Source organism: Branchiostoma belcheri, unplaced genomic scaffold, assembly GCF_001625305.1.
Source record: "Branchiostoma belcheri isolate BF01 breed outbred unplaced genomic scaffold, Haploidv18h27 scaffold210, whole genome shotgun sequence".
Lineage (NCBI taxonomy): Eukaryota > Metazoa > Chordata > Leptocardii > Amphioxiformes > Branchiostomatidae > Branchiostoma > Branchiostoma belcheri.
In genome coordinates, this window is record NW_017803603.1 from 276,639 (window position 1) to 290,626 (window position 13,988).

The 13,988-nt window shown below is 42.7% G+C and overlaps 2 protein-coding genes across 2 annotated transcripts in view; one reads left to right on the top strand and one right to left on the bottom strand.

Moving 5' to 3' along the window:
- LOC109469898 (techylectin-5B-like) overlaps positions 1–2,073 on the bottom strand; it is a 3,506-nt gene extending 1,433 nt beyond the window's left edge. Inside the window, exons 1-4 of the mRNA XM_019768655.1 lie at positions 1,641–2,073; positions 760–1,078; positions 450–595; positions 171–267 (exon numbers count right to left, since the gene is read on the bottom strand). Coding sequence (XP_019624214.1) covers positions 171–267; positions 450–595; positions 760–1,078; positions 1,641–1,994 — 916 coding nt within the window. The 5' untranslated portion in view covers positions 1,995–2,073. The remainder of the gene's footprint in view (positions 1–170; positions 268–449; positions 596–759; positions 1,079–1,640) is intronic.
- A 663-nt stretch (positions 2,074–2,736) lies between these two features.
- On the top strand, positions 2,737–5,864 carry LOC109469897 (angiopoietin-related protein 7-like). Its single transcript, XM_019768654.1, has 7 exons — positions 2,737–3,057; positions 3,563–3,759; positions 3,865–4,118; positions 4,299–4,444; positions 4,642–4,738; positions 5,076–5,240; positions 5,617–5,864. The coding sequence occupies exons 1-7, from the start codon at positions 2,737–2,739 to the stop codon at positions 5,862–5,864; spliced, it is 1,428 nt and encodes a 475-aa protein (XP_019624213.1).
- The last annotated feature ends 8,124 nt before the right edge of the window (positions 5,865–13,988 follow it).

Consider the following 13,988-nt stretch of genomic DNA (forward strand, 5'->3'; position numbering starts at 1 on the left):
AAACTGACAGACTGGCCATTGGGTCTGTCTCCTTCGTTCGCATGTAATCGGCTACATAAAACACATTGCTACACTATCTTTTAGATTCCCGCAGAAAATCTTGTTTAGAAAAGACGAATACCGTCTAACTGTACGGTACCGACACAAAAATGAAAAAAACGGCCACCTACCAAGCCAGAATTCTCCTCCCAAGTCCCCGAACCCCGCCTTGTAGTTCTGCCAGTCCAGGAAGAAATCTACCGAACCGTCCTTCCGCCTCTGGAACACCTGATAGACAAAGGGATATTGAAAAATGTTTGTCACGATTTTAGGGATAATATGTAGCCATCAAACACTAAATTTATATGCAACATTGATGTTCTGTTTTCGTGTAATACGAGTGTTATGTGTTGCGTTGTCAGTATTTCTTAAACACATGTTGTAATCATTATGTCCAAAATTCAACATACCGTCCACCCTCCCCCGTCGGTGTCCATGTCACAGTAGACGCGGATGGGACTTGTGACTTCTCCGGCTGGATAGATGGTGTAGACTCCACTCGTGTTGTGGCCGCTGTTGAGTAGGTCCATGCAGGTCTGAGGGCCAGTCACCTTGTCTGTGGAGGTATATATACGTAAATCAAAAATTAAAGTTTTTACTATCTGGGGTTACTATCTGAAGACACATCCCACCTTATCTGTCTTTGATCTGGTCGGATCCTGCTAGCTTATCTACCTTTTATGAACTGATACTATTCCTTAAACAAATATTTATCCGTACCTTCCAGCTGCTGCAGCTCTGTGGTGCATTGTTGTAAAGTTGCTGCTTGTTCCTGCAAGGTTGCTTCCTGTTGCTGATTGGTTGCTTCCAGTTGCTGCAGGCTGCTGGCTTGTTGCTGATTGGTGGTCTGCAGTTGCTGCAGACTGTTGGCTTGTTGCTGCAAGGTTGTCTCTAGTTGCTGTAGACTGCTGGCTTGTTGCTGCAGAGTTCCCTGCAGCTGCTGTAAGACTGCAGCTTGCTGCTGTATGATGTTGTCCTGACTGCTGACTGTCACCTGAAGAGCCTCCACTGTGGCATTCAGGTCAGCGTCAATCTGAAACTTGATTCCAAATGTCTTTCGTAAGCTTTGGCCAAAGTCATTCATCAACTACGCTAAACGACTTTGAGTAACTGTAACTATATGTTCATTTTACAGCTAGATGTTGTCTGAGGCTTTATAACATCTTGTTCATCACTGCACGAAAAGTTGGATTTACCAAACGATGTAAATTCATGTCATGTTTACTATGTACACAGTATCTGGCTTTACAAGGGTAGTAAATAACGATCAAGTGCAGTAATTTCCTTTACAACTACTAAGTATACTGGTATCGGTAAATTTATGTTTTCGTGCAATGCATGTTTGGGGAAGTCATATTAGAAAAAGGAAAATGCTGTAAATGAAAAATGTGTACATGTTGCATTCCATGGGAAAAAGTGACCGTCCCTCTTAATCACATTGAGCTTCAAATCATTTTTAGCTTTTTGTAGAAAGACTAATCGACATAACATTCTTCTAATATTGCTTGTTCTAGACAGTAAGCTAAGATTTTGTGACATTGTGCAAACGCTAAAAAATCTGCTTCGTCTTCTCGATTTTACTTCCTCGAGACAGTACTTACTTCAGCCAGCTCCTGAGCAAGTTGTTGCAGCTGTCCATCTAGACCGTCTGTCCTGTTCTTCAGCTGTCCCAGCTGTTCCCCCAGGCTGTCCTGTGCGCTCAGATACAGCAGGAGCTGGTCCAGAGCCGGGCAGGACGGGGCGGGCTGGGCCGGACAGTGCAGCGTGATCTGCCCGGTAACTTCCTTCCCTCCCGCCGCTGTCTCCTGGTGGAGGGTCTCGGGGAGGTTCTTCACGTTCGCTGAAGCTCCGCGATGCAGGAGCGCGAGGAGAGCCAGAAACACCGCCGTACTCATGGTGTAACGTCGGGTTAGAACTGGGCGGTGTGAGCCGTGTGGGGCATTTTTGAAGCACATTTATGAATCACATTGTTGACCAAAGAACGAATACGATTGCCCACTGCACATTCTTGCCGTGACTAAGGGTGTCTGTAGTGCGCGCTTGTTTAGTAATATCGGTTCTTCGTTTCAATAAAGACGCCCTTGTCCTGACGTGAATTGACCAGAATGACACAAAAGCTTTCATTGACTGATTGATACTGGGTAGTGGTGTGAGCCGTGTGGGGCATTTATGAAGTGCACTGTTTACCAAAGACCAAAAATGATTGTCCACGGCACATTCTTCACCGGTAGATTGCTGGGCTAAGTGTGTCCGAAGAAATAAGTGTACGTTTGTTGAGCACTTGAGTCCTTTATTTCAATAAAAGTCTCTCAAATTGAGAACAGTCTTTACCCCATAAAAGCAGCTGTTTTCTAATATAATAAGCTACCATACAAAATTGTAAACTCAGCACACTAAAAAGTACCCCGGCGACTTATAATTGGACTCCACTTACGAGATGAGATTAGTGTCAGGATCAATCAGTCATTGTGTGACAGCTTTTGTGTTATTCTGGTCAATTCACATCAGGCAAGGGCGTTTTTATTGAGATGAATAACCGATATTACTCTACAGGCGCACACTACAGACACCCTTAGACATGGCAAGAATGTGCAGTGGACAATCGTATTCATTCTTTGGTCAACAATGTGATTCATAAATGTGCTTCAAAATGCCCCACACGGCCCACACCGTCCAGTTCTAACCCGACGTTCCACCATGAGTACGGCAGTGCTTCTGACTCTCCTCGCGCTCCTGCATCGCGGAGCTGCAGCGAACGTGAAGAACCTCCCCGAGATCCTCCAGCAGGAGACAGCGGCGGGAGGGAAGGAAGTTACCGGGCAGATAACACTGCACTGTCCGGCCCAGCCCGCCCCGTCCTGCCCGGCTCTGGACCAGCTCCTGTTGTACCTGAGCGCACAGGACAGCCTGGGGGAACAGCTGGGACAGCTGAAGAACAGGACAGACAGCCTGGATGAACAGCTCCAACAACTTGCTCAGGAGCTGGCTGAAGTAAGTACTCCCTTTGAGGAAGTAGAAGTACAGTTAGACGAAGCAGGTTCTTCAGCGTTTGCACAATATCACAAGTCCTTAGCTTACTGCTTAGAAACAAACAATATTAGAAGCATGTTATTTTAATTCTTATTTCTAAAAAAAACACAAAATGAATTGAAGCTCAATGCGATTAAGAGGGGCCATTTGCAGCATTTTATTTTTTGTAGTTCTGATTTCTCCAAACATGAACAAGATGTTATAAAGCCTCAGACAACATCTAGCTGTAAAATGAACACATATTTACAGGCCACTCACACTGCACGAAAAGTTGGATTTACCAAAGGTTGTAAATTCAGGCAATGTTAACTATATATGTACACAGTATCTGGCTTTACAATCGTAGTAAATAACGATCAAGTGCATTAATTTCCTTTACAACTCTTGTTAAGTCCGGTATTACCGTACTCGACCTTTATTTACTGCCATTGTAAAGTTCAGAAGTGTTTATTTAAAAGTTTTTTTTTTTAAGTGTCAAAATCGCTTAGTGTAGTTGATGAATGACTTTGGCCAAAGCTTACGAAACACATTTGGAATCAAGTCTCAGGTTGACGCTGACCTGAATGCCACCGTGGAGGCTCTTCAGGCGACAGTCAGCAGTCAGGACAACATCATCCAGCAGCAGGCTGCAGCCTTACAGCAGCTGCAGGGAAATCTGCAGCAAATGGAGACAACCAATCAGCAACAAGCCAACAGCCTGCAGCAACTGGAGACGACCAATCGGCAACAAGCCAGCAGCCTGCAGCAACTGGAGGCAACCTTGCAGCAACAAGACGCAACCTTGCAGCAACTGCAGACTACCAATCAGCAACAAGCTAGCAGCCTGCAGCAACTGGAGACGACCAATCAGCAACAAGCCAGCAGCCTGCAGCAACTGGAGGCAACCCTGCAGCAGCAGGCCGCAACCTTGCAGCAGCAGGCCGCAACCTTACAGCAGCAAGACGCAACCCTGCAGCAACTAGAGGCCACCAATCAGCAACAGGAAGCAACCTTGCAGGAACAAGGAGCAACTTTACTACAATGCACCACAGAGCTGCAGCAGCTGGAAGGTACATAAAAATATACGTTTAAGAGCCTGCGTTTAAGGAATAGTATCAATTCATAAACATTAGATCAGATTTAGATCAAAGAGGGATAAAGTAGAATATTCAGATGGTAACGCTTTGTAAATATGGCTTTTCCTTTTCACTTTGTCAACTGTCAAAATTTGCGCATATATACCTCCACAGACAAGGTGACTGGCCCTCAGACCTGCATGGACCTACTCAACAGCGGCCACAACACGAGTGGAGTCTACACCATCTATCCAGCCGGAGAAGTCACAAGTCCCATCCGCGTCTACTGTGACATGGACACCGACGGGGGAGGGTGGACGGTACTTTAAATTTTGGACATTATTGAGTATCCGTCAAAATAATGTGTTACTGAAATAATGACAACACATAATACCCTAAATTCATGAATGTGAAACATCCATGTTGCTATGATGTAAATCATGTGGTTGACAGCAACATCCAATATTATCACTAAAAGCATGACAAACATTTTTCCGTAACCACTTGTGTCCCACAGGTGTTCCAGAGGCGGAAGGACGGTTCGGTAGATTTCTTCCTGGACTGGCAGAACTACAAGGCGGGGTTCGGGGACTTGGGAGGAGAATTCTGGCTTGGTAGGTGGCCTTTTTTTTTTTTCATTTTTGTGTCGGTGTCCAGTTAGACAGTATTCGTCTTTTTTTAACACAATTTTCTATGGGAATCTAAAAGCTATGTGTTCCTACACTTCCTCACTTAAATCAAGTGAAAATGAGTATTGTCCTGTTCCGTATTTGTCCTCTGCGTTGGAGACGGTATAAAATAAGTTGATATACTAGTAACTTGAGTGTGCCGTCAGCATGTCGTCATGAAATGTTGGAATAAAAAAAAAAGTGTTCCTACACTGGTGGCAGCGGTGGGATTCGAACCCAATCCATCGAAATGACTTCTCATTATCCAATTCTATTTTATCAGGCAATGACAACCTTCACCGCCTGACGGCACAGGGTGGGCACGAGCTGAGGGTGGACCTGGAAGACTTCGAGGGGAACTCGACCTTCGCCAAATACAGCAACTTCGGTGTGGAGGACGAAGGGCACAAGTACAAGCTGACTGTGGGGGGATACTCGGGAACTGCAGGTATATTCAATCAGATTGCTTCTTAATTATGTGCGGGAGTGTTATGTCAAAATATTTGCTTCAGATGACTCCACACTATTTTTAAAACATTTTGTGTACTCGAGTTTTTAAGTTTTCAAAGAACTTCACTTCACCTTGCACTTGTACTTGAGTAGGTCTCCTCATCTCTGTGAGTGGCCTGCGTCAATGAAGGAATCTTTTAACCACTGTTAACAACGTTAACGGAGAAAATAACGCCTTTAGCAAAGCATTCATTAACTCTTTGTCACAGGAGGTGATTTACAAGTGCAATTGAAAGAAGCTAACAAATTTAAACAAGCTATTACAAGCTTTTTCAGTGGTCGTCTCACTAACTAAAGATACATTTTTCGTTCAGGTGATAGCATGGCCTTCCATGCGTCGATGTTCTTCACAACCAAGGACAGGGATAATGACGTGGGAAATGCCAACTGTGCCCAGCGATACAAGGGAGCCTGGTGGTACTATAGCTGTCATAGGGCCAACCTGAACGGCCTGTACCACGGTGGGGCTCACGAGTCTTACGCGGATGGGGTGAACTGGAGATACTGGAGGGGCAACCACTATTCTCTCAAACACACTGAGATGAAGATCAGACCTCGTTAAGATTCTTTCTGTTTGAAGACCAAGGCTTATGATCTAACTTCAGCACTAAAATGTTAGCTCATTATCTGTGACAGTAATGATCAGCTATAATACAATCATCTTTAAAGAAAGTTAAGTAATCCCTATAGCAACTAGTACATTCACTTGATATACAGAAATCATAAACAATGCAATTTATATACAGTGCGTATTCGAGTGATACATGTATCAGAATAATCTGTGTGCTAAGTAAAAGGCAAGATATCAAACACTGTTTACATGTATGATGAAGGGTAATTACATATCCCCATGTCTAAATATCGTTCAAAATCTTTACAGAGTACATGTAAATTATTTACAGTCTGGCAAGTCCTCATCTCTTAGCGCTTCAAATGAAGATGTTGTTTACAGACGCTCTTGGCTTCCATGTATTACCCAGGCCAGGGTATATATCGGCTTGATCAATAAAAAATGTTGTAGCTGCAATGTTTACAAAACTTTCAAATTGGTATTTGCATCAATCTTAAAGTAACTAGAAAGGTAACATTTGCAGGCAAATGCAAGATGTTTACCTCAGTATAGACAGAGTCACCTACCATTTATACCTTTATTGGGGAAGGATGGGTGGAAGCATACTTTGCTTATATTGCTAACTTTTAAACTTTTAACTGGTATAAGATTATAGAGTAACATTAACTGGGGGGTTTGAATAATGTTTTTGCCCTTGTAAGTCCAGGGATGAAGTTAAGTTAAAAATGATTCACTCAGCACACACTCTCATCATGTTTGCAATTAAGAGGAAAGATGCACGTATAAGTCATGTACACATTGAATTTATCTTGACAGCTTTAATTAAACAATTTTTGAAACCCTATAGTTGTCTTACAATCTTGTTACCCTATTGAAAATTACAAGTACGAATTTGGACAGCATTTTACTTAAATATGGCACTTAGCTTTTATTTGACAATTTTATTGCAGGTATGTAGATAATAATTATGATGAGATTTTATACATTTTAAACTCTAATTGCAAAAAATGGAGACTATACATGGCTTATATAAAGTACTACAAAACTAAACATGCATCATACATAAAACAAACCTGTAACATATACTATAAATCCATACATAATATTTCCATACACTGCGAAGCTATACATACATACTGTATTGAAAAAAATATACATTTCTTACATATACTATTACAACTTAACATACGTATCTAATATTTACATACTGGAAAGAAATCAGAATGGTACAAGTGTTTTTAGAAATGGTCGTAATCTGTTGTATCGTTCTGTGGATGGCTGGGTCCAGGTCAGTCCTGTTCCTCCCCAGTCAGTTTCTCCTGGACCAAATGCTGCTTCCTTCCTTACTGAGGTCCAATCTGCAAGATAGAAACAGGAGAGTATGATTTTGTATTTTAAAGCTGATCAGAGAAATAGATCACAGAAAATATATACTATGACTAAGTCATTCCTTAAATAAAAACATCTGCACACTTTGCTCTTATTATTCATAATAGCACACTACAACTTGAACCTGACACCACCATTTATCTACTGTCTATTTGTACATAGACAGTTTCAATAGAAAACCATGCTATTTCCTTTTTAGCACTAGCTTATATGTACCTGTTGTATGTTCTGTGCAGGATCTTCTAACTGCTTGACCCTTGAAAGAAAGTGAAAAAAAATATTTACAGACAACTTGTTTTTTTTAAGTTAGAAAATGACATTACCAAGGAAAATATAACACTACCATGGCATTACAAAAATAAAAGGTAAACAAGCAAATGTCAATCTTGTCGGCCTTTCTAGTGTATATAGCGTTCTATCTTGATAACATTGAAAAATCCCCATTGACAGAAAAGCGGAAGCCGTTAGAATCGCACACGCCCCCCTCCCCACTGTGATGACGGAAGGAAGGGACATATCAATGATGTAATCGATAAATCTACGGAAAAAACGCCTAATGTTCGGTAAGTTTCTGCCCAAAATGATCCACACCAGACTATTCTATAAGTTTTGACGGTATTTTTCGGGCTAAACCTGACCGAGTTTACGTGATACTGTACGGTACGTAACCGTTAACGTTACGTAGAAATTGTGTAAATAAGACTAGCTAGACACGTTCGCTTCGGTACGCGTACGCTGTGCACATTTCTACCGGTCAGAATCAATACCAAACGCTCACAACAACAGTCCCTACTCGTGGAAGCCGTACTTCTGGCCATATTTTACACTGAAGGAGCACAACTCACCGTGGAAGTTGGCGCGCATCTCTCAAGCTGGTTGCGGCGTATGTCCACGGCAGGAGACGCCATGGTTTCGATGTATCTGGGGGGACTGGACACCACCGGCGGCTTCACCTTGGTGCAAGATCACCCACCTTCACTAGAAGAATGTGCTTTCCCGTAAATAAAATCGAAAAAGTGACCGTATCTGGAATGACGCTTCTCATCTCTCTCTCTAAGTGCTCTTTGGTGTGGTGTTTTATTCTCCCTACCCCTCCCGCCTGGATGGCGTGTTCCAAAGGCCGCGCGGTCGTTCACCCGCGGGTCATCGAACCCCCGAATTGGAACGCGATTCTAAAATTCTAAACGGGTTCTAAATGGGTTCTAAAGTTCCATTTGGGGCTTAAAATGCAACTTTTTTCACTCATTTTTTGCCAATAAAATCATATTTTGACATCTATGTTGGCCAAAATGACCAAGGTTCAATGTCTTATGTACCGTTCTACCACCTTACCAAATTTCAGGTGTTCCCAGCCAGTAGTTATGGAGATATTGCTGTTTTTTATATGTTTGGAGAAGAAGAAGAGGAGGAAGAGGAGGAGGAGGAGGAAGAGGAAACCGAGCAAAAACAATATGTTTACCATTTTCTTCGGTAAACATAATTATAATCTATTGTGCTACCATAGTTCCCTGTAGTGGTCCCAATCGTGTAGCCTGTGAAGTTTCTGTCGTATATGTATTTTTTTATAGAAACACTACACTTACATGAAATACTAGTTTTCAGTCAATATTCAGAGATATTCAGTCCTATTCTCGGGAATCTTTCAACGGACCGAGTTCACGGTGTTATGTGTTTAGTGTACGATTCTCTGGAATCTTGTACGTAGTGCACAGTGTACGCGTGTTCATACAAAGAAAGCAACAGTGATCTCAACAAAAACTAGGTGGCCTATCGCCCATGGGCCGATCACGTTGCCGTATCAGGTTCCATGCCCATGGCAACGCACTTGATCTTTCCAAACAGCACGAATATCTGGAACCGTCTTTACAACACCTGGGAAAAGAACGGGACAGAACGGGACAGTTGAGCCAGCTTTTTTGTGCGGAAACTTCTGAGCGGGAAAGCCACATGGCTTACACTGAAGACTGACAGGTGAACACTGACGGGTGAAGATTGGCTTCGCAAGCTCCAGGGGTTCAACTTTTCACCAGACTAAATGGATTTATCGGAGGAAAAATCTCAACCCAAGTCTTCTGGAGGAAACAGCCAGGATGTTTCCAAACAGGCGAGGTACTAATGAATTCATTTATTTTTGGACGGACAAACTTAGCCCTTTGATATAATACACGCTTCGCAGGTATGCAGTAACTGTTGTTGTTGTATCCAGAACTGTGATTTATCCAGTACACGCGTATCCAGAACCGTGCCTGTGGCAGATCTACGTTTTTGGATACGCAGAAACTATCCAAAACCGTCTGTAAATAATTTCCTCAGGATGGTGAATGATAAGTTCTTTATTCATAACTATTTGTTTAACAAGACCCTTGTTGCATGCCCTGATGAAGATGACAGTCTTGTCATACAAATTACACACGTACAAGTGGTTGTGAATAGTTTTATCCAGATCCATGCCAGATCCTTACCTATTCAGGCTTAGAACAAGATAGACACGGGTCTGGATAAAACAGCGATGGTACTTTATTATATAATTATTACTAAGTTGATTGAAGGATCTTAGTATGTAACTAGCACGATTAGTACTATTTCTATCATAGGCTGTATGGATCTGTATACATCTATGAGTGAAAAGAGTTAGGTACCATTCAACATTTGCCATTTCTCGAGTGGTCAACTCGATCATGCCAAGTTATAAAATACTTGACTCGGCAACAATACTATGTCAAGGTGTTTATACAGTTTCACATGGCTAGTCCACTTGTGGACATCGTTGGTCAACTTTCTGTTGAATAGTGTTATTATTTTCATAACGGTATAACTTTTATTCACTGAGCTAGGTAGGTGACATATATATATATATATGACTATGCTAGAAAATAGCAGCGGAAAGAAACAGGAATTTGAACGGTGTAATGATGTTAACTGGAGGACTGACACGCTGAAAAGTTCTCTGGTGGAAAGTGTCTGTACCTGCTTGATTCTATCACCCCAAACCTAGTTCAGGCTGATCAGATTTCATGAACATGGCAACGCGTATGACCTTTCAAACAGCAAGGTTACCTGTACCCACCCCCGCAGCGCCTCAGTACCTGGTAACGGAAATGGCGTTTTTTTTTCTCGGAAAAAGACTGGACAACTGAGACAATTTTTTTCTGGGGAAGCTTTTGAACGGGAAATTTACACGGCCAACACCGAAAAGAGTCGGGTGCGGGGCAGGAAGAAACTGAGCCGACTTCTCATTGGATAAACAGGACCCAGGTCCTTATAAACACAGCGAATCTCATTCCAGACGGACGACGTACTCATAAAATCATTTGCTTTTATTTAAAGTCGATTCCAAATTTTGAAATCATAAACTTTGTAACAACAATTGAGATTAAAAAAAAATTATATCATAACTATCGGGTCTTTTTTCAGACAGTTGTTACCTGTCTCCTGTTACTGTATTGTAATGAGTATTATACTTGATTGTAAAAGCAATTAGCCTTCGGGCATGATTTTGCAAAGAAAGTTTATTCCTGTATTTAACAGTATTATCTGTCCTTCTAAAAGTGTATACATTAACTAGAACAATTGTAAAAAAAAGAGCTTGTCGCGATCGTTTCACCGTGGGCAGCTTCTATACTGCTGGATATTCATATGCGATGGAACACCTTTGACTGTCAGCAGTTGCCATCAAAGGCAGGTAATTGTGCCCCAACAAACAACTGAGAAAAATAGGCATTCATCAGGGATGCCAGAGTGCACTTTTACGGAATACAGTGCAATCGTATTAGTATACAGTGCAATTTTACTACTAAAATTGCACTGTATACTAGTAAAATTGCACTGTATACTAGTAAAATTGCACTGTGTACTAATACGATTGCTCTGTATTCCGTAAAATTGCACTGTATACTAATACCATAAGATTGCACTGTATACTAGTAAAATTGCATTGTATTCCGTAAAATTGCACTGTATACTCTGGCCTCCCTGTTTATGGCATTTTGAAACAAACCTGATATGCGTTTATGACATACTAGTAACCCATGTTCGGCTTGTTGACAACCGTCGGAGGGCGAAAAACGTGCTCAAGTGGAATCTCTACGGTGACCTCTCTGCGCTCTCTGCGCGACCAAAAACTCAAATGTCAGCAATGTTTTGGGGCTATCAACGAATTCATAGCTTACTCAACGAATTACGGAAATAGAGAACGACATCCTTCTGTTTTTCAAAGTCATTGTTGTACATCCTGCATCATATTTAGATTATAAAATCAAGGGTGTGAGGCCCGAATTAGACTAGGTCGCTCTTACTGTGCTCTCACTTCGCTCCTCTGCGCTCTCTCTGCGACCTGACATTGGTCTCATGTCGTTCTCATCGCGCTCCCATGGCGACCTTGGCGCTCTCTCCGTGCTCTGGCCAATTTCAGGTCGTGCCGTGAGAGCACCGTCTAAGGGCAAGGTCACATTTCCAAGCCGGGGCCCGGCCGGGTTGTTTGCGTGAACGAAAAATAAACAATTGGTATTAAGAGTATCCACAAATAGTGCTCGTGGTTAATTTTCTAAAAAAAATTGTGTTTTGCTGTCTTATACGTGTATGATAATTTTCGTTCCATACAACTGCCCGGCCGGGCCCCGGGTTGGGAAATGTGACCGCGCCTTAAGTGGAATGGGGGATATACAGGAAAAATTATAATGAAAAGGGCCGACCTTAGCGCACCGGACACATCAACTTTCTGCAAAATAGTGTTGTTGTTCTACCATCTATCAAGTACACTTCGGAACCGTATCTCCAGTACAGTTTATGCTAGTGCAGAAGACATACCCTTGTTAGTGAAAACTGTGGCACAAGGTTAACATCACAGTTTTCACTAACAAGAGTATGTCTTCTGCGCTAGCATAAACTGTACTGAAATCAAGAAGTAAGAATGTCCCATGCTCTACGAAATCGTTTCCCAATCTGCTTCCATGGTAGAACGGATTGTTTGGTGGGTCCTACCGGTAACTGGAGCGTAGTGATCGACGTGGTCGCGATTTGTTTGAGTTGCTGTTGTCGAATTTCCCTTCGGTGGCTTATACCCGCATCATAGACCCGGATCGGGTTCGCGGATACATATGGGTTCTCCTGTGTTCTCAATCAAAACGCAGCATTGGCACGTAACCGTACGCGTATCATTTTCATTGGCAACGCGCATGATGACCTTTCAAACAGCAAGGTTACCTGTACCCACCCCCGCAGCGCCTCAGTACCTGGTAACGGAAATGGCGTTTTTTTTTTCTCGGGACAAGTCAGGCAGCTTTTTTCGTGGGGAAACTTTTGAGTGGAAAATGGAAAATTAAGGCGGCCTGCTCCGAGAAGACCCGGGCGTTCACACACACACAAACAATCACACACACACGCGCGCGCGCGCGCGCACGCTCAAACACACACACACACACACACACACACACACACACACACACACTCATAACATGTTACATGTATAAACTGCCGAACATTAAAATCTGGTGAGTTGAGTACAGAAAGATATTATTTTCTGCCGTAGTGTTTCTATTGTTAAAGCTGGTACATGTGTGTTCTGAACACGACACCACTGAGCACCTTTCATCCAAACCCGTCTCCATGGAAACGGAAATCACACACCTTCCTAAGGTCAGCTAGAGGTCAGGTGTATATGGTCACAGTCGCCATGGTGGCGGTAAGAAAGTCGCCTTACCAGAAAAGGTCATTTCAGGACACACCCTCCCCCCATGCCCAGCAATCTGGGAGTTGTTCGCCTTCGCAACACATGGATTTGACTTTTTACCCTATATTTTGTTCCCTATTGCTTGATAATTGTCCCCTCGCCGCCCAGTGGAAACTCTAACCACACACATATTTTTGATTTAGAATGTATAGAATGTAGACAATGCAGTGTACGAGAGGATGATGTTAAATTCAAATCGCGGGTCTACCGCTTCGCGAGATATGGAGCTTCTCCGGAGATAAAAGGAGAAAAGAGAGGAGCACAAAAAGGCGTCTGAACCCTAAGACTTCAGCTAAAAACGCTTTATTCCTAGTGTTTGCTCTAAAATTCTAAAAACATATTAACGTCACCATTCGAACGTCCGAGCGGCATACACCTTACCTACATGTACGAACCTTTCCTGCACTCACCCTCCTAGTAATACTCGACGTCCTCGACGAGAGCGTATTCGACACGACATTCTACACTACAACACTCAGCGGCTTAGGTTAGGCCTGTATACACATCGCAAACATGTTATTTTGGGCAAAATGTTCAACACATTAGATGATATATGTCTGTTGTACTGATACAGACATATATCCGTGTGGCGTCGGGTGGTGTAGTGGTTAGAACAATAGACTGTGAACCGGTAGACCCGGGTTCGATTCCGAGTCGTACCCGGTACATGTCTGAACATGCGCCCCGACGTTGTGCCCTTGGGAAAGGCACTTTACACGAATTTCCTCACTCCACCCAGGTGTGAATGGGTACCTAACTTCGGTTGGGGAAAGTCGTATTGAGGTCATCTTGTGGCGCCGAATGGCAGCCGCACAGACCCTTGCGACTGTGTGTATCATTTGTATTATTTGAATGTTGTAATTGTTGTGATTTGTATTGATTATTGTGTGATACCCTGCATCAATTCAGCCGTAAGGCTGCGACTGCATGGGTACTGTTTGGACAATAAAAACCATTTATTATTATTATTATTATAATACACCTGGGATCGATGGGAT